A 20459-nucleotide genomic window follows, 5' to 3' on the forward strand; every position below is an offset into this window, starting at 1 on the left:
TTACTATTGATATGGATGGACACACTGACATCGTGGCTAACTAACGTTACATGGACCCAAACAGTGCAGACAGAGTGGAGGTAATGTAACGTTGATTTTATTACAAATGTTAACTGACTTATTTGATTGACATTAAGTATTAAGCATCAGGTATAATGTTATTACAATAAACAGATAATATTACCAGAATTTCCCCATTTGTCCGGGACATTGAAATCTTCGCAATGCGTGGACCTGCACCAAACCTTTTCTAGCGGAAACCCTGTCACATACCTGTATACATTATATCTATATCAGTATATATGCCATACCTACTCTTACTAGTTATACCACTGGCCAGTATGGCTTACTACCATTTATACCTGTACAAAATAAAATTAAAGATCATGTCATTTATTATTCGAGTCAGTTTAGGCCAATTAGCATAAACGCCCCTCTTGTCTCAGTCTTTAGGTCAGTTTTGTCCAGTTCAGTTGTACTTCTTTTCTGTTTAGGTGACCCATGTTCTGCTGGGCCCAAGAACAGCTCTTTATGTTAAATTCCCCTAAATGTTGTTACTTTTAGCAGTTTTTTGTTCCCATGTATTTATCTTTTTTGGGAAATAAACGCTTAATTTTAGCACCCTACCTACGACACCCTGTGCCTAACTGTTTGGTCCCTCATGGTTCTGAACAGCTTACTTGTTTTATGACATCGCATCGACTGAATTGGATCACTGCCTTTTGAATCAATGCATGGATAAAAATCAATGCACTGTAATAAGACCACATGGGAAATGTTGATCAAACACTCACCACAATGAAATATGAAATCAGTGGAAAAACAACAAGGAGGAATTTCTTGGAAATGTCTTGGAATTTGAGCGTGCAGCCATGTAAACCATTCAATGGTGAGCGAACGTGAAACATTTATGTGACAGTTTTCCTCAGAGTAATATTGGCAGCAACTAATCGATAGTGCCGTGTCCGGGGATTATGTTGAGCTAATCACACCGTTTAGAATGAGTTTAGCTGAGATCGCACATATTCCCACTCTGCCTTTTGAAAAATGTTTAATTAAAAAGGACATTCCGTTTAAATGGGAATACTTCCACCACATTCCCGTCCATGAATCCTCAAACGGCAGACTTGTGGTACATATCTAGAAACGCGCTGCGCTACACTTCCAATTCTCCCTCTCTCCCTCCCCCCTTCTCTCTCTCTCTCCCTCTGGTTAAAAGAGCTCTTGTGTTGCCGCTTAAAGAGCTGTTTTAGAGCTCTGCGTGAAAAATGGCGGATTTATGCGAGACGACTACCATGTTTTTCTAATCCCCCCGTCAGAAGTGTTGAGCAAAGTCGGCACGGCGGTGTCAAGGATATTCATTCACTGCGGAGGAATAACACATCACTTTACAGACTGTCAGCGCACGTGGAGTGCTGGTCGGGAGGCCACGCCATGTGAGATGTAAGGGGTTAGCATGGGGGCCAATTCAGCAGCTTCTTCCAGGAATCTCTTTTGTTTTGGTTGCTAGGTGACGTTACTCATTGGGAATTCTTTTCAGGTACCATCCCTGGACGGAAACCCGCAGGTACACTTGCCGAGCTACACATATTTGTTTTAGGAGGAAAAAGCCATTATATCCTGCTGAAAAGTGTATGAGGACATCCGTTCAGCGGGGGGGGTTATTTATATTCTACACTGACCGTGTCAGAATGATAACACACATTATGAATGATTTATTTATGTCCTCATGAATTCCAAAGCAGGCCAAGGGACGTAAACATTGTGAATGCCGTCAGATATATAAAAAGATACTTTTCGGTTACATATGCTTAGCAGACAACCAGGTTGGTACAAACTGAGACAGACAGCGTATTCAAATAATTTCTTTAACCCTAGCTGTAACTGAGGGGTACAATTCCCTGACTGTATTGAATAAGTATGGTATCATTAAACCACTACTGACTTATGTACATTACTACTGGCCATACAGTACACAGGTATATGAGATGAACACATCCACAATAACACGGTTTCACACAAATACTCGTTTAGAAGAATATTTATTAGCAGCAATAAGATTATCTTACATTACTTTACTTATCAAGATTGAGAATTGCGCTTGTAAGGCGAAGAATGTGCATGAATAGGTCAAGAGCGTAAGTCCATGAGCATATTACGCAGGAGATAATTAATACCACCTGTATCATAAGAATTATATATATATGGTACACTAGTAGGGCAGCGGGAGATACTAATAGGGTCCCTCCGGTTGTAGGCCAGCAGGGGAGAGGATTTGTCGGTAACGAAAGTCTGGGTCAACGAGGAATAAGGAGACTCCAGGTACAGGAGACAGTGCAATAATCTCTTGATCCGCAGACGAACAACAGCTATTCTCCGGTATGCAGTGCAGCATGGAAGAAAGCTAGTCAGCCTCAGGCGTCCTAGAGGCGGGCTCGACGTTGCTCCTCACAGGGTAAATCCCACACAACTGTGGGTGTAGACGATTCTCCGCTCCATCAGCTACAGGACCAAAGCAAATATAATCCAGCCGAAAAGGGCTCTGTAGTCGCCGGTGTAGGTTATCCAGTGTACATATCCACACGGTTCTCGTCTAGGGCTCCTCGGATGACGGCACCAGGTTAAGCCGCCCAGCCTGGATAAGCACACTAGCTCGGTACGAGGAAGCGTTGGTAATGCTGGTCACTGTAGAACGGTAGCCGCACGATACACTATACATAATAGACTATTACTTAAATAATAGAATAGGTCGAACTCGACGATACAGCGTTAAACTCTGACACTTCAGCTATCAATTCGCACGCGGTCTCAAGGCTCTATTTTGGGGCAAAACGGGCCCACTTCACAGCACGTTGTATCGTGGTGTGAGGCTTCAACTTATTGGTTAACATACTGCTGTATTCACCTGCGCCGTATTTATACGTTAGGTGAACAATCTAGTACCAGCCTCATTTCTGTCTCGTATTCTTGCGCAGAGCCGGTCATGTCCAGGCATGTCTTTGGCGGTGACTTTGAACTAGACATTGGGGGTATGGCCGTGGCGCCTAGTGGATCGCTGTCCAATAGGAGAACGAAATATTATGGTCTGTACTAGGTAAAGGGATATTCCGTGTATATGTACAAAGAATATACAAGGGATATCAGACGATATACAAATACTATACAATATATCTCAAGTAATAAATATATATATTCGGTTTAATCTGATCCTTCGTAACACTAGCCCTATTTGTTAGGTTAATGATTCCCTTATGACCTGCTCAGAGGTGGATACGGCCGTGCGTGCGGCTCTCGGGAAACAGGGTGACAGCAGAACTGTTTTGAGACTGGAAACCTAGTATGTCACTAAATATGTAAGGTGCTACGATGCTGGTAATTGTGCACATGATGTCAAAACACTTAGTTGTCGCTCAGCACCTAAGAGACTTGCTATGAACCGTTCCTTAAAGGGATAGTTCAGTTTCTTAACCCTAGCCCTGTTTCTTAATTCTTTCTTTCTCACCAAGGATGTTGTTGATCTGTAGAATCCCTTCTCAGCACAATCCATGCTGTTTCTCATACTAGCTCTGGATAGTTAGCCACAAATCAGTCACAAATGTGGTTATCTTGCTTATTGGAAACAAATGCAGACATGCAGTCAAGTCAGACAGCGGGAACCCTTTCCTAACCCTGCTTTTAGTTCTCCGACCAGTGATGTCATAAACTACCTGCTGAGGTCATAAAGACACGGCGGAACGACTCACCTTCATGTTGCCTAGCCGTCTGGCTCGGTCAATGACCAGAAACTTCTTGATGAGGTCCCTGGGAAGGGAAAAAAGAAAGCAAGCAAGAAAGAAAGCAAGAAAGCAAGAAAGAAAGAGAGTGTATTAAGAGTCGGTGGATGAAACACTTGTCAAGGTGACGAATGGTCTCCCAGCACTGGTCCGTCTCACTGTAGAGAACCCGAGGGCGCAGCTAAGTGAGTCGTGTCCCTTTGACAATCTTTCAATTGAAAGAAAGTGGGCACTTTTTGCAGCAAAGGAACCTTTTATAAATATAAACATGTGTGGGCATACAATCAGTGTGTGTGTGTGTGTGCGTGTGTGTGTGTGTGTGTGTGTAGTGGTGTGGGGGGTTGATTCACAGCGACATTAAAATGACAGAGTGTCTGTTCTTTGATGAATACGATACCTGCTGAGGAAAAGGGAGCTTTCAATAAAAGGTGTCGCCTCTCCGCATCCGATGAGCTTCTGACAGCTTCATAAAACACTCTGGCTGGAGGTGCACAGTCAGCAAGTTTTCTTTCTTTTGCATCTAAATCGGTCCTCCTCTCAAAGCTTTTTGAGATAGAATTTGAACTTTAACCAGCCCTATTGAAAATGTGTATTTTGTTCTTTATCCAAATTGATGTTCATAAATACTGTATGTATGTACTAAATGTATGTAAGAGAGTGAAGTGTATAGTCTACTGTCCATTGTAGGGCCCTATGGAATATGTTTTTTTTTTTAACTTTTCCTGTTTTCGGATTTGAATTGTCCTATTTTCGGATTTCCCGGTTTTGAATTTTCCTGTTTTCGGATTTCTCATTTTTTTTTAATATTTTTTCCTTTGGATTTAAGTTTAACAAAAAAAAATACAAAATTATGTTTTTAACTAACTTTAATAACAGTACATCTTCCGTACAACAGTGCCAGTGCAGTTTAATGAATTGTTTTATTCAGTTCAGTTCAATGCAGAGACTCTCATTATGCGCAACGCGAGTCTGACTATTACGGAGCGCGCACTGCAGTCCGTTGTACCGGAATGGATTTGGTAGCTGTCATTTCTGCGTCTCTGTAGACCGTGCAGCACCACCGTTTTAGTCAGTGAAGATTGATTTATATGAAAACAGATTTATGTAAAATTAAAATTTTAAGCAAATTCCACACCATTCCGCGATAATTCAGAATTCCGTGTTAATATCTCAATTCCGTGAAATCCTCCATGATTGCGGATTCCATAGGGCCCTACTATTGTTTGATGTAATAATAATAAATCAAATTTCTATAGCGCCTTTCAGGAAACCCAAGGTCGCTTCACAATCAAGAGGGCTAGGGAAAGGGGGCAATAGGGGAAAAAGGGGGGATGAGGGCAGGTGAGGGATAATGAACCTAATCTAAACTAACTAATGGGGAAAAGCCTTGGTGAAAAGGTGTGTTTTGAGAGCAGTTTCTAAGGTGTCCAGGGTTGGGGAATTGTGGATTTCAGAGGGGAGAGAGTTCCAGAGGGTAGGGGACGCAACGCGGAATGCTCTGTCACCGAAAGTCCGCAACCTGGTACAAGGGATGGAGAGGAGACCCAGATCAGAGGATCGTAGGTTCCGGGATGGAGTGTGCTGATGGAGGAGATCAGACAGGTATCGGGGAGCGAGGGCATGGAGGGACTTGTAGGTGAGGAGCAGGAGTTTGAAGGATATCTGAAACTTGACTGGGAGCCAGTGGAGGAGGATGAGGGTGGGGGTGATGCAGTTGCAGTAGTCCAACCGGGAGGTGATAAATGAGTCGATCAGTGTCTCAGCCACAGAATCTGAGAGTGCGGGTCGGAGACGGGAGATGTTTTTGAGGTGGTAGAAGGCAGACTTGGTAACGGATTTGATGTGGGAGTGAAATGAATGTGTGGAGTCGAGACTTCGAGAGACAGGGAGATGGAACAGCAGTCAACGTGGAGGAGATCTCCAACCTTCCGGAGCAGTGCCTATGTACATAGTACTACATGTATGGAGAGTGATATGTATAGTCTACTGTCTATTGTTTGATGTATATAGTACTACATGTATGGAGTGTATCAACTTTATTTATAAATGTATTGATTTTGTTTCTATAAAATCGCTTCTTTACATCACTGGTTAGATAACCCAAAGGATAAGAGTATAGTTAAGACTGATTATGCAACAAGGACTCCTCTGCATCTGTGTAGTTCTAGGCTATTTATCTTAATACGTACACATGGGGACATGGATCCGCTCTCCTCCATTAATGAATTCAAGATGAGACGTAAGTCAGGAGGGAGATGACACACAGGCAGACACAGAGCTCACACAACGCTGCCTGTGCTGCACCGTGTGCCACAGACATGGAAGCAACAGCTGACAAGCTATAAGGTTCTTACAGGTTATGAAAGTTATGCACGATATCATCTGCCCTTCGGTGCCTTTGCTGCTACAGTATGTATGAGCATTTATCTTCCACTGTCAAGATGACTATGCTCAGTCCTCACTCTGGAAGCGCCTGACAGGCAGAGATCCAAGCATTCTTCTCTGCTCTGTTTGCCTGTAGACTAGCTATTGTATTGTCAACATGGCAGTACATTGCTTAGCCTATTTATAGGTTTATGCCTGATGAGATTGAATGAACACACACATACATTATATATATATATATATATATATATATATATATATATATATATATAGGCAACTATTGGCTGTCGATAGGATAATAGATTGTGCATTGCCACCTATTCCACACTTATTACTATTACTATTAATGTAACAGTGGACAAGTTGGAAAGGTTTTGAGTTACATTATTATTATTATTATTATTATTATTATTATTATTATTATTATTATTATTATTATTATTATTATTATTATTAACAGATTGCAGAATGGGTACAATACAGTGTGGGAGGGCACAACCTTGCTTTAATCTATTGGCAAGGATCTTTGAGAAGATAGGGATGCCCCGATCACGTTTTTTGCCACCGATACCGATCACCGATCGTCGTGAGCCATATCGGCCGATACCGATCCGATACCGATCGTTTTTGATTAAAAGAAATTAAATTTTATTTTATATAATTTTTTTTTTTTATAAAATATATATATCATATAATTAGACTTGTACTTGTATTATCTGCGAGACATCGCCACCACGCAACAAGCTCCACTGCCTGTGTGTACTCTAGTAGCCTCCAGCTACGGCCAGGATTCTCCGGAGCTGCAGCTGGACCTATACTCGAGTAGCCTCGAGCTACGGCCAGGATTCTCCGGCGCTGCACCTGGACCCTATTGGTATAACGTTACTTAACTGTGCTCAGCAAGCCCTCAGCTCGAATACGCATCGAATCAGTGTTATAAGACATTGATATCAGGAGCTATCTGTAGCTACTGCTAGCCGGATATATAACGTTAATACAACGCCTCAGTGAATTATTTAGTTCAATGGGACATTTAGTTTTGAACAGTGAACTAACTTGCGCTAACGCGAGCTAACAGGTATCATACACATCTCTACTATACTTGCTGGAGCGTTTGTTGGTGTCAGGAGCTATCGGTAGCTGGCCGGCTAGATACCGTTCGGTTAGACAATGCCTCATCATGTATTAAACTAAAAGTGAATAGTTGACTGGGTCATTTTGTAACGGTAGCTAAGCTAACGTTAGCTCAGGGAGACGCCGTCCTCCCGTGTCCCGTCTCACTAGAGTAGACCCGTGTTTACATTTACATTTTACATTTAGTCATTTAGCTGACGCTTTTATCCAAAGCGACTTACAAGTTCTGTACGACAAGCCATCAGGAAGAGCACAACTCTATCAGCTGAGTAACAATGTTCATCAAAGTGTTGAGTGCTACAGTGTAGGTTAGTTTATTAGGACAAGTGCATGACAGTATGGTTAGTTAGGGTTAGATTTTTTTTTTTTTTTTTTTTTTAATTCAGATAATGGTTGAAGAAGTGAGTCTTTAGTCGACGGCGAAAGATTGGACGTGTTTCGGCTGTCCTAACTGGGGTGGGTAGTTCATTCCACCATTGTGGGGCAAGGACTGAGAATAGGCGACTTCTCTTTGATGACCCTCCCGGAGCTTGGATAGGAGTAGGTCTGAGGCGGCCAGAAGATGCAGAGCGTAGGGGTCTTGAGGGTGTGTAGTTAGAGACCATTGACCGGAGGTAGGCGGGAGCAGTTCCCTTTGCCGCACGGTATGCTAGGTCAAGGGCCTTGAAGCGGATTCGTGCAGCAATGGGGAGCCAGTGCAGGTCCCTAAGAAGTGGGGTGACATGGGCCGACTTCGGTAGGTTTGAGATCAGGCGGGCCGCTGCGTTCTGAATGAGTTGAAGAGGCTTAGTGGCAGTGGCCGGGAGGCCAGCGAGCAGTGCGTTGCAGTAGTCGAGGCGGGAGATGACTGTTGATTGGACGAGGAGTTGGGTGGCTTCTTTTGTCAGGAAGGGGCGTATCCTTCTGACGTTGCTCAGGAGGAATCGGCAGGTTCTGGTTGTCGCTGCGATGTGAGCAGAGAAGTTCAACTGGTCGTCGAGGACAACACCAAGGTTCTTGGCGGTCGGGGACGCGGTCACAGCTGCATTCTCGACTGTGATGGAAAGGTCGGTCAGGGGGGAGGATTTGGCCGGCAGGTGGAGCAATTCTGTTTTGCTTAGGTTCAGTTTGAGGTGGTTGGTCGTCATCCAGGCGGAGATGTCGGACAGACAGGCCGAGATCCGCTCAGAGACGTGGATATCTGAGGGAGGGAAGGAGAGGAAGAGTTGAGTATCGTCGGCATAACAGTGGTAGGAGAAGCCATGAGACGTGATAATGTTACCCAGTGATTTAGTGTAGAGGGAGAAGAGAAGGGGTCCTAAAACCGAGCCCTGGGGGACACCCGTCCGCAGGGGGCGGGTGGCCGACAGGGTCCCTCTCCATGACACTTGGTAGGAGCGGTCATTGAGGTATGATGACAACCATGTCAGCGCTCAGTGTTTACATGCGTGCGGGAGGGGCTGGAGGGATGAGCAGACGCCACAGCCCCCGGTGTCTGAGACAGAACTCAGCGACAGTGAGTGAGATTGGGTTTGACGATCGGCGAAAATAAAGCATTATCACCGATCACCGATCGCATATTTATACTGATTATCGGCCGATAACGATCGGTGGCCGATCGATCGGGGCATCCCTTACTGATAATCTAATAATCCTAATTAAATAGGTCTATAGCCACGATAGTCTGTGGGTTCTGTATCCTTCTTCAGAATGAGTGATTATAGCTTGAAAGCATGTTGGAGGTGGAAGAGCATGATTATCAAGATAATCCATTACATGGAAATGGAGTAAATCGAGAGCGGTCCGTGTTTCTGAATATCTCACTTCCTATAACCCTGGCCCTGACTTTTAATGTGTTTTATATGATATTATTCTATGTATTTATTCTGCATTTGTTTTATGTTGCGTCTGTAGCTTCGATGTGTATTTTAAATGCTACCGCCGTGGGCAGGTTACTCTTGCTAAAGGGATTCTAATCTCAATGAGACTTTCTAAAATTATTCTGATCTCAATGAGACTTTCTAAAAATGTCCTCAGTTGTTATTGGAGCGTTAGGTACACGTTTCTTTTCAGTGAACAGAGTTGGGACTCGGGAGATCTAAGTCTCAATCTATTATTTAGTAGTATTATTTACGTCAATAAGTACTCATAATAGTATTCCCTGTTGGTCCCGTAATGCAGAGATAGCAATCTAACGATTAATGATTTATTTTTTTGTCAGCACTGTGTTCCGTCTGCTAGATTGGTTCTGGCCGCCAACATATTATGCTATGTTGTATAAATTAAAGTGATTACAAAGTAACAAGTCAGTCGACAGGATTTTGGAATTCAAGCGGTTCGGCTTGTGGTGTGAAAGCTCAGAAGTACAATCCAGATGAAGTGTGTTGGACTAGTGTGAAAGGCATAAATGTTTAGTAGTTGCTAGTAGGTTTTTAGATTAGATTCAAATGTATTGTCATCGTACAGAACAAGTACAGTACAGCGAAAATAAATTGCCATCTGACCAGAGTGCAAGGTAACAGTGCAATAGCAATATACAATGTACAAGTGATAAAAATTGTATATATATAAATGAGTACTACTGAATAATATGTATAGTGATACAGGTATAAATACACTACGGTAGAAAGAGTAGGTAAGGGATAGTGGGGTATCGAAACAGGAATATATGCCCGTATTTTTAAACAGATGTGGATAAATATATATACAGTATATACAGTATTATTGTACATAGCTACTATCATACAGTGTTAGACTATCATACAGTGTTAGGCTATGTGGGTAGACTATACCCATATATGCTCTGTCTCAATTCAAGGGCTGTATCCTTCAAAGGCAGCATTTGAAGACCGTATGCGTCATAGCGGCACGACCAAGGCTGTCCCATTTCCAAGGCTCCTTCAAATGAGGCAGAGAAACGCAGCTTCTTTTCCAGAGTCTGGAGGATCCATCGGATGGATCCTTCCGGACAGCCAGGTATCCCAGAATGCATTTCACACCAACGATGGCAGAATGCTGAAAGATGCGAGACACCGCAGGAATGTACTAATCTAGGACCATTATTATGTTGCTTTATTTAAGTTTGAATATTTTTTCAGATGAGAAAGTAACCATTTAGATTCCCAATAATATGTGGTAAGCTTTTCCAAATAACACCCGTTTGGAAATTTGCTCCCACTTTTTCAGAGATGGAGCAGCTACGTCTGAACTGGGGTTGACGGCAGATACGCCTGGACTGGAGTTGAATGACGCAAGCCAGGTTTAACTGGGAATGGCCGTTCAACGTGAGGTTTAACTATCATAACCGATCGTCCTCACTATTACTTTATCTGTCATTTCTCAGCCTCCCCAGTTAATAGCTAGATCAATAAACGTTAGTGGAAGTCAAAGAATCTGGATAAAATCATTGCTTTATCTGTGCTATTCAGATGACACTGTCTGCCATTTTGAGCCTCTCTTGGTCCATACATGGGCATAACTGTGTACCGTGACGCAAGGACTTGCCCAATCTGTGCCAATTTTGCCACCAAGAGGCTTCCTCATTTTAACTGGGCATGCGTCACCGTCAACCCCACTCTCCTGCGTAGACCAGACAGTCTGATTTAACAGCGCTCGGTTCCCGCCGTCCGGCGTCCTTCACGGCCGCTGAATCAAGACACAGCTATAGTGTGCCGACAACAACATTAGCTGGCAGAAGGAACTGCACTGCCCTACTTATGAAGATAAATCGGCGGATGGGAGCCAGAGTTGAGAGTAATATGAGAATAAAGGCTTCTATAAAATGACAGAGATAAGAGACAAGCCTTTCTTAACTTCCACTTGGTTATAGGTTTATATTTCGGGGCATTAAAAAAAAAAAAAAGAAGAAGCCAACAACTTTCAATCTCATTATCTCCAGAGAGGAGGGTCCTCTCTGCCTGGAGGCTCTCGTCCTGCAGCGTGACATGGCTTTATGTTGAGACCGATAGAAACGCTGGAAATAATAGATACAAAAAATGGTTCTGTCTGCCGGCCAAGAAGATAGATGATTGTTAACAGTGGGGAAGGCTCAGAGTTCACGGCATGATCAGAGGGAGGGAGGGGGCGGGAGACAGAAGGCGGTGAGAGTCTGGCCTCTGCCGGGCTACTGTGTCAGAGCTGACTGAGTGAACATATAGTGGTGTGAGTGATAGACTAAATATAATGTGTAGTGTTGCACCGTATAACAACTCGTAGGTACTTTTTCACTACTTTCGTTAAAAGCGGTTTGGCATTTTAATTTTCCAGTTCGGTACTTTTTAGGTCAGATGTGTCTCCGGCGTGAGTGATCGATAGGATGAAATGTAGCATTTGTCTCCTCTAGGTGGCAGTACTAACAAGGTAGCCGAGTCGGCCGCTTGTGTGGTCTGCGGTCAGGCCCCACACGCGCCTGAGCATTCATCCCTGTTGATACAGCGTGAGCTTCATTTAACTTAGTGAGATGAACTGCTGCGGTCAGGCAAGCGATACCGGAGTCTCAAGGCGAGCACAGAAAGACTCAGAAGTAGCTTCTATCCCCAGGCCATCAGGCTGCTAAACGAACAATGAATGAACACTACACAACAACAACCACCAAACGCACATAGCACACACATCCACACGCACACACTCACTTTAAACAAACACACTGTAGCACCCACTCCACACACTTTATAGCACACACCCACTTTAAACAAACACACTGTAGCACCCACTCCCCACACTTTATATTTATGGATGAAGGATTGCACTACAACTCGTACACCTTACTGTAAATTGTACCTAAAATTGTACCTCATCCCATTTCTGCTTTGCACTAGATAGTACTGTACATTAGTACACTGCATAGTATTGTGTATTGTATATTATATGGTAACTCAGAACATTGTACATATGTCTATACCGAACACTGTGACCTCATTTTCTTCTTCTAAATTCATGCTATATTATGTTATTATGTTATTTGATACTATCTTGTCTAGCACAGTCTCTGGAGCGAAACAGTAAGAAGCATTTTGTATGAAAGTATTCTGTACTTCTGTATGACAACTATTAAAGAACTTGAACTTGAACTTGAGAGAGAAGCAATGTGTTGTCAGACATGTTGCCTCTGCCTCAACATGCCTGACAACACTACTACTGACAACAGCACGTCATCCTCACAGATAACACCTCCACACCCTGTACTAGTTAACTAAAGGACGCTGATGGAGAATCCACTGACATAACGAAGCCTGTAGCAAAAGGTGCTATAAGACAGCGTCGTGCACTTGAGGAAGCAGCTCAGTGAGACACCAAGACCTCTCCAAGCACCTCAGTGACAAGACACCAAGACCTCTCCAAGCACCTCAGTGACAGACACAAAGACCTCTCCAAGCACCTCAGTGACAGACACCAAGACCTCTCCAAGCACCTCAGTGACAACAAGACCTCTCCAAGCACCTCAGTGACAGACACCAAGACCTCTCCAAGCACCTCAGTGACAGACACCAAGACCTCTCCAAGCACCTCAGTGACAACAAGACCTCTCCAAGCACCTCAGTGACAGACACCAAGACCTCTCCAAGCACCTCAGTGACAGACAACAAGACCTCTCCAAGCACCTCAGTGAGAGACACCAAGACCTCTCCAAGCACCTCAGTGACAGACACCAAGACCTCTCAAAGCACCTCAGTGAGACACCAAGACCTCTCCAAGCACCTCAGTGACACCAAGACCTCTCCAAGCACCTCAGTGACAACAATACCTCTCCAAGCAAGCACCTCAGTGACACCAATACCTCTCCAAGCACCTCAGTGACAACAAGACCTCTCCAAGCACCTCAGTGACAACAAGACCTCTACAAGTCAAGTCAAGAGTTATTTGTCACGGCATACAAGTATACAATGAAATGCGGGTGGTCTTGCCCGCAACGATGTGCAATACTACAACATATAATAGAATCCAATAAAACAACATTGTGCAATAAACAGGTAACATAGTGGGGCATCTCGGTATTTGTACATAAGTTATTTACAGAGCATGGAGGACATGCTAGGTCCTTTGGTAGTGCAATACACTGTTACTGTTGCTATACTATTTTTAAAGTGACCTTTCCTTTGTGGCCATAAGTGTGGGCGTGTGCAGCATGAGTGTGTGCTTGCTCATGTTAAAGTGGCTGCTAGTGTGCGAGCGTGTACAGCGTGCGTGTCGTGTGTGTGCTTGTGTGTGGAGAGTTCAGTGTTCTGTGGCACTCAGTGTTCAAGACCTCTCCAAGCACCTCAGTGACCGACACCAAGCACCTCAGTGACAGACACCAATACCTCTTCAAGCACTTCAGTGACAGACACCAAGGGTACAACTACAAATTCTACAAAACATGACAGGTTAGTGAATATTAACGGCATGCAAATTTCGCGATTCTGATTGGCTGAAACAGTCCATTTACACGTATGTATAGGGACCATTCTACGCTTCTGGTCCCAGGACCCGCCCACAACCGAATCACATCACTCCGCCAGGATCACTCCGTCGGCAAAAACAAGATGGCGGACAATAATCTTTAACAAATGGATATGTTGATAGCGTCATAACGACTAAATATAAAGCGATTCTGTCACGGCGAATGTCTTAGGGCCCGCGTCCACCTAGCGCATATTTCTCCGTGAAACATGCTGGGAGTGCGCCGGCAGAGCTGGCTTGAAGCGCATCTTGTAGATGACAGAAATAAATCTACAGCCATGCCGCGGTTTTGCACATATTATAGCATATTTGAATAACTTTATTGTATATTAATTATATATATAGTTATTGCCTGACACCACAGTTCGCCCTTTGCTTTTTATTAGCTTTTTAGTAGTGTATTCGTGTAGTTATTATTATTAGTTTTGTCGCGAATCTCAATGGTCTGTGGGAGACAGCCAGACAGCTCCGGTGTCAGGTTACAAACAGAGTGGTAGATGAATGGCTGTGATTGGTTGTCTGAAAATGAGCTCCAGCGCATCGCTCTGAAAGTTCAGAAAGTTTCAACTTTCGGCCGCACAAAAAAGCTGAGAAAAGAAGCCGACGGCAGCGCACTTCCTAGAGGCGGCCGCATGCGGCCGCATGCGCTCCCTCCCCATTGGAATACATTGAAAACAGATGCGTGCGGTCAGAAATATGCGCCAAGTGGACGCGGGCCCTTAGTCCTTTAAACAATGTCATGAGTCATTTTAGAACAAAAGAAAAATCGCGGATTGATTGATTGATTATTTGCAATTTTATTTTAAATTTCTACTTCCTTCCCCCTGACTGCAGCATTCACTCTCACACTGTCCGACGCTGGCGTACCCACCCACCCCCCCCCACACACACACACACGCGCGCACACACACACTCCTGTCTGCAACGCGGGGGAGAGTCAGACTGAGAGAGAGCTGGGTGCTGCGCTGTTCTAAGTGAACATGGCCTATTGAGTTGATTGATTGCTAATTTTATTACTGTACGCTTGGTTTCCAACTGGTTAAGTTTAGGCCCTCTACAGTAGGTTTAAAAAAAAATAAATAAAAAAATAGGGCGAAAACTGTTTTTTCCTATAGGGCAAAGAAAACTTCTTAATTTGTTTTACCTACTTTCTATAGAAGCATCTAAGAATGAAGTTCTATAGAAAGTAGGTCTGCATCCCCTTAACAATTGTGTGTATTGAGCCGTACTGTATTGTACCCATTCTGCATCTGGTAATACAATTTTCAATCAATCAATCAATCATTCCAATAACAACCACTAACTTCATAATTAAAAACTAAAGAAAAGTTGGATGTGTTAGTTGGTTGGATGTCTTAGTTGAAAGGCAGTTGGATGCGTTAGTTGGTTGGATGTCTTAGTTGAAAGACAGTTGGATGTGTTAGTTGGTTGGATGTCTTAGTTGAAAGACAGTTGGATGTGTTAGTTGGTTGGATGTCTTAGTTGAAAGGCAGTTGGATTCCAATAACACACAGTTGGATGTGTTAGTTGGTTGGATGCACTTCCGAGCTGCTTCCACATGGAGGCAATTTCTCTTTTTCTGGCGGATGGTTTTTTCAATAAATCTTCGATTAATGTGTGTTTATTGTATAGCAATAAGGTTGGATGAATGTGGCAGTTGTATAAAAGCATTACACCACTTGCAGTCGTGATTTGTGAACAATAAACCATGCCTAGGGGGGTCTAACGACAAACCACTCCTGCGCGTGATGTAATGCTTAAACGTTAGCCAGCTGGTAGGATGGTGATGACCTGTATTATATCAAGAGACATAGCGTAATGTCAGGCCTACTGCATTTCATTGTATACTTGTATGCCGTGACAAATAAAACTCTTGACTTGACAAGCATAGAAAAAAGTTAGTTCCAAAACAACAAATGTATTTAGCTACAATTATTTTAGAGTTTAAATTTTTTTAGGAAGTACCGAGTATCTGTATTGTTTCAATTTCAAGTATTGTGATACAACATGTTGTGTTGGTATCAATCACACTCAACTCTGGTGATTGGCTTACACTTCAGGTTCCTAGAGTTTGCACTGAATTAGGAAAATGGGCTTTTAGCTTCTGTGCCCCAGAAACATGGAATGTTTTGCAATGCACTTTAAAACTCAATTCATTAGTATCTATTGGTCAGTTTAAAGCGTTAGACTTTTTTTGTATTTATTACGTTTTTCATTTCTCAACGTCATTGTAAATGAGAGCTTGTTCTCAATAATCCTTTGAGATTAGATTTTTGAATGATTGAATAAATTAATTAATTGAAAAAAATCCTAGGGGAAACACTGGACGTAACACTGGATGTATAGTAAAAATACATACCTTCGCATTGGATCCATGATGGTATACCTTCATAATCTGTATACCTCCTAGCCCCAAGTGAATGAAATTTATTTTGCACTTATGCCTCGTCTCCACTATCCAGGTTTTAGCCATGCTGTGGCCTGTCTGGCACACAGTGCACATCTCCATTGTCTTTAGAACCTGGCCAAACCTGGCTGGGACTGTTGTTGTCTCATCATGGTTCATCTTGTGTTCCACAGTTGGTGGTGTGCATTTAGAAAAGTTTCCTAGCAACCGGAAAGTTTACATGAAAGGCAATGGAGACACAAACACGACTATACTATACCATCAATACTAGACCACCACGTCTAGCCCCAGCCAGGCTGAACACATAGTCAATGAAGATATAAACCCAACCATACCATACTAGACCATGGCTAGCCCCAGCCAGGCTGAACACAGTCAATGAAGATATAAACCCAACCATAACATACTAGACCATGGCTAGCCCCAGCAAAGGCTGAACACATAGTCAATGAAGATATAAACCCAACCATACCATACTAGACCATGGCTAGCCCCAGCCAGGCTGAATGAACATACTGTAGCTAATGGAGACAAGGCACACACATGCACACAAACACAGCCACACAGAGCCTGTAATCTCACACATTCCTGTGCCCTCCAGCTGTTCCAATGGTTGGGAGTGGTGGTAGGGGAGTGAGTGAGTGTGTGTCTGTGTGTATGTGTGTGTGTGTGCGCGTGTGTGTGTGTGGAGGGGGCTGTGAAATTGGCTTAGATGGACACACGGTCATTAGTGACCGTGTGTCCATCTAAGCTGCCTCCCTCGCTCCAGGGAGGTAATTGCCACCACTGTTTAAAGTGACACCGCTGCACTTAAAAGGTCCCAGTCAAAAATCACTACCTATCCTCCACTGTTGTTTCAAGTATTACAGTAATACCTCATTTAAAACCTTTTTTTCCCCCCTCTGCTGGTCGTTATGGTTCTGTGTGCTGGTTGTAATGGTTCTGTGTGCTGGTTGTAATGGTTCTGTGCTGGTTGTAATGGTTCTGTGCTGGTTGTAATTAGGGATGTCCCGATCAAATTTTGTTGCCCCCGATCCAATCCCGATCATGTGATTTTGAGTATCTACCGATACTGAACTTTCCCGATCCAATAAAAAAGTTTGTTTTTCATTATTTTTTTTTATCCCAATTTCTCACATTACATTCACCCTGAATGTTGACGTTATCCAGGTGAAAAGTGTGGCATTGCAATCCTTGACATAAATCATTTGATGTATAATTAAATCAAAGGAAATGCGTTTGTTTTGCCAAAATTCTTCTGCTCTGTGTGACAATAAATGAATGAATGATGATATGCAATTTAAAACCAAAACTAAGGCCTCAGTATGAGTTTAAGACGTGAACATGGTCATGTCTGTTGAATAAAAAAAATGAAAGTATAAAAAAAAAAAAAAAAAAAAAAAAAAAAAAAATCAGATTTTTTTTAGATGCCGATCTTCGGAAAATCACGTGATCGGATCGGGACATCCCTAGTTGTAATGGTTCGGTGCTGGTCCTAATGGTTCTGTGCTGGTTGTAATGGTTCTGTGCTGGTCCTAATGGTTCTGTGCTGGTTGTAATGGTTCTGTGCTGGTTGTAAGGGTTCTGTGCTGGTTGTAATGGTTCTGTGCTGGTTGTAATGGTTCTGTGCTGGTCGTAATGGTTCTGTGCTGGTTGTAATGGTTCGGTGCTGGTTGTAATGGTTCTGTGCTGGTTGTAATGGTTCTGTGCTGGTTGTAATGGTTCTGTGCTGGTTGCAATGGTTCTGTGCTGGTTGTAATGGTTCTGTGCTGGTTGTAATGGTTCTGTGCTGGTTGTAAGGGTTCTGTGCTGGTTGTAATGGTTCTGTGCTGGTTGCAATGGTTCGGTGCTGGTTGTAATGGTTCTGTGGTGGTTGTAATGGTTCTGTGCTAGTTGTAAGGGTTCTGTGCTGGTTGTAATGGTTCTGTGCTGGTTGTAATGGTTCTGTGCTGGTTGTAATGGTTCTGTGCTGGTTGTAAGGGTTCTGTGCTGGTTGTAATGGTTCTGTGCTGGTTGTAAGGGTTCTGTGCTGGTTGTAGTGGTTATGTGCTGGTTGCAATGGTTCTGTGCTGGTCCTAATGGTTCTGTGCTGGTTGTAATGGTTCTGTGCTGGTTGTAATGGTTCTGTGCTGGTTGTAATGGTTCTGTGCTGGTCCTAATGGTTCTGTGCTGGTTGTAAGGGTTCTGTGCTGGTTGCAATGGTTCTGTGCTGGTCGTAATGGTTCTGTGCTGGTCGTAATGGTTCTGAGCTGCTTATAATGGTTCTGTGATCTTCATCCAAAGTAGAACACTGGAGCACACTTTATTTTGAAGTAACGTTACAACGCAGGGGGATGGAGACGCACCCCGTGTCGAAACATTATCTGTAAATAAAGAGCCTCAGATCTGTGTGCTCCAGTGTTCTACTTTGGGCCAAACCTCTGAAGTCTCTCCCTGACTCCAGATTGCCATCCTCTGAGAGCAACAGACAGGCCTGCATCTCCTTTTGATGTGGGTTGGTTGGAGCGTGTGTAATGTATCCCTTCAACAAGTATGTTACATTATGACCATGTATGCCATTATGTTGCCAAATAATTGCCAGAATAATTGCCCTCCACCATGAAACCCCTGGATGCTGCATATCCTGTGTTTTATCACTGGAGAGACACGTCTCACTCACCTTGTACTTCTTTAGCTTTAAGAGAAGGGACTTGCAGAATATTGTATTTATCTATAAGGCTCTGCTTATGAAACGTCTGCTATTTGATTGCTTTTGAAGCACATATGGAACTAGGTCACAGGATCACTTAGCTTTAGATACACGTGTAAAAACTGAGCTCTCTTCACACGCACATGTGAGGCGTTATTAACTACGGCGATTGTGGCTGCAATTCAGAACGTCTCGCTTCAAGAGGGACGGCTCTTGTCACGGCTGAACTGCAGAAAAGGCACAATGCACATATTTAAAATGTTCTCAGCGTTGGGACAACCCCTCTGTAAAAAAAAACAACAACAATGAAGCGCACAGGAAAAGGCCATTTTCACAATTGGTCCCCTTTAATACTTGATGTCTGGGTAGTAGATCAGCGCTTACTTTACGTAGAAATCCAGATGCCGGGGGAATTCCAGCTTCCCAGCCAGGATCTTCTGGTAGATGCCGAACGGATTGTCGTCAAAGAACGGTGGATACCTGCAGGGAGGAACACAGAACATGAACGGTGAATACCTGCAGGGAGGAACACAGAACATGAACGGTAGATACCTGCAGGGAGGAACACAGAACATGAACGGTGGATACCTGCAGGGAGGAACACAGAACATGAACGGTAGATACCTGCAGGGAGGAACACAGAACATGACCGTCATACCTGATCATAATGAGCGCACAGGACGCGTGAATATTAAAGGCAACCAACTTGTGTTCAGCTTTTCGTTCAGCGTTTCTCTGATTGGCCACACGGCCAATCAATCAATCCACTAGCACGCGGCCTTGCGGCAAGAGAGACAAGAGAGACAAGAGAGTCGCGGCAGAGAGCCGCGCATGCGCATGAGGCTCCCCCAGGTCCTTGTGTTTGAGACAGCCATATTAGACACATAGCCATAACGCAATTTAAGATAATAGTTTCCACAGCTCCAGTTAACCTAATTTATACCGTAATGAATCATTAAAAAATATACCGTTAACTGGAATATGTTGTTTCTTTACACATATGTTGGATTATGTAATTGGGTTTTCATGACAAAACAATAAAAATCGCTACTTTACATCAGGGTGAACGCTGAACCGAGTCAAGCCGCGGGCGGCGCACGGAAGCCGGTGAATGAACAACCGCATTGCCCCGCTGGCTCTTCAGCAAGGAGCCTCCACAGCTCCAGTTAACCTAATTTATACCGTAATGAATCATTAAAAAATATACCGTTAACTGGAATATGTTGTTTCTTTACACATATGTTGGATTATGTAATTGGGTTGTCATGACAAAACAATAAAAATCGCTACTTTACATCAGGGTGAACGCTGAACCGAGTCAAGCCGCGGGCGGCGCACGGAAGCCGGTGAATGAACAACCGCATTGCCCCGCTGGCTCTTCAGCAAGGAGCCTCCACAGCTCCAGTTAACCTAATTTATACCGTAATGAATCATTAAAAAATATACCGTTAACTGGAATATGTTGTTTCTTTACACATATGTTGGATTATGTAATTGGGTTGTCATGACAAAACAATAAAAATCGCTACTTTACATCAGGGTGAACGTTGTTACACTGCCACCACCCACTTCAATGACAGAGCTCTCATATTTGCGAATGCATAAACTATAACTTAAATTATGGCTATGTGTCTAATATGGCTGTCGCGAAGTC

The 20459-nt window shown here is 43.4% G+C and overlaps 1 protein-coding gene across 1 annotated transcript in view; it reads right to left on the reverse strand.

The window, feature by feature from the left end:
* The window catches only part of prkx (protein kinase X-linked), a 154333-nt gene that overhangs the window by 10088 nt on the left and 123786 nt on the right, over nt 1–20459 (reverse strand). Inside the window, exons 5-6 of the mRNA XM_084331108.1 lie at nt 19190–19285; nt 3744–3801 (exon numbers count right to left, since the gene is read on the reverse strand). Of these exons, the coding sequence (XP_084187234.1) occupies nt 3744–3801; nt 19190–19285 (154 nt within the window). The remainder of the gene's footprint in view (nt 1–3743; nt 3802–19189; nt 19286–20459) is intronic.

This window comes from Notolepis coatsorum, assembly GCF_963971535.1.
Source record: "Notolepis coatsorum genome assembly, chromosome: 1".
Classification (NCBI taxonomy): Eukaryota; Metazoa; Chordata; class Actinopteri; order Aulopiformes; family Paralepididae; genus Notolepis; species Notolepis coatsorum.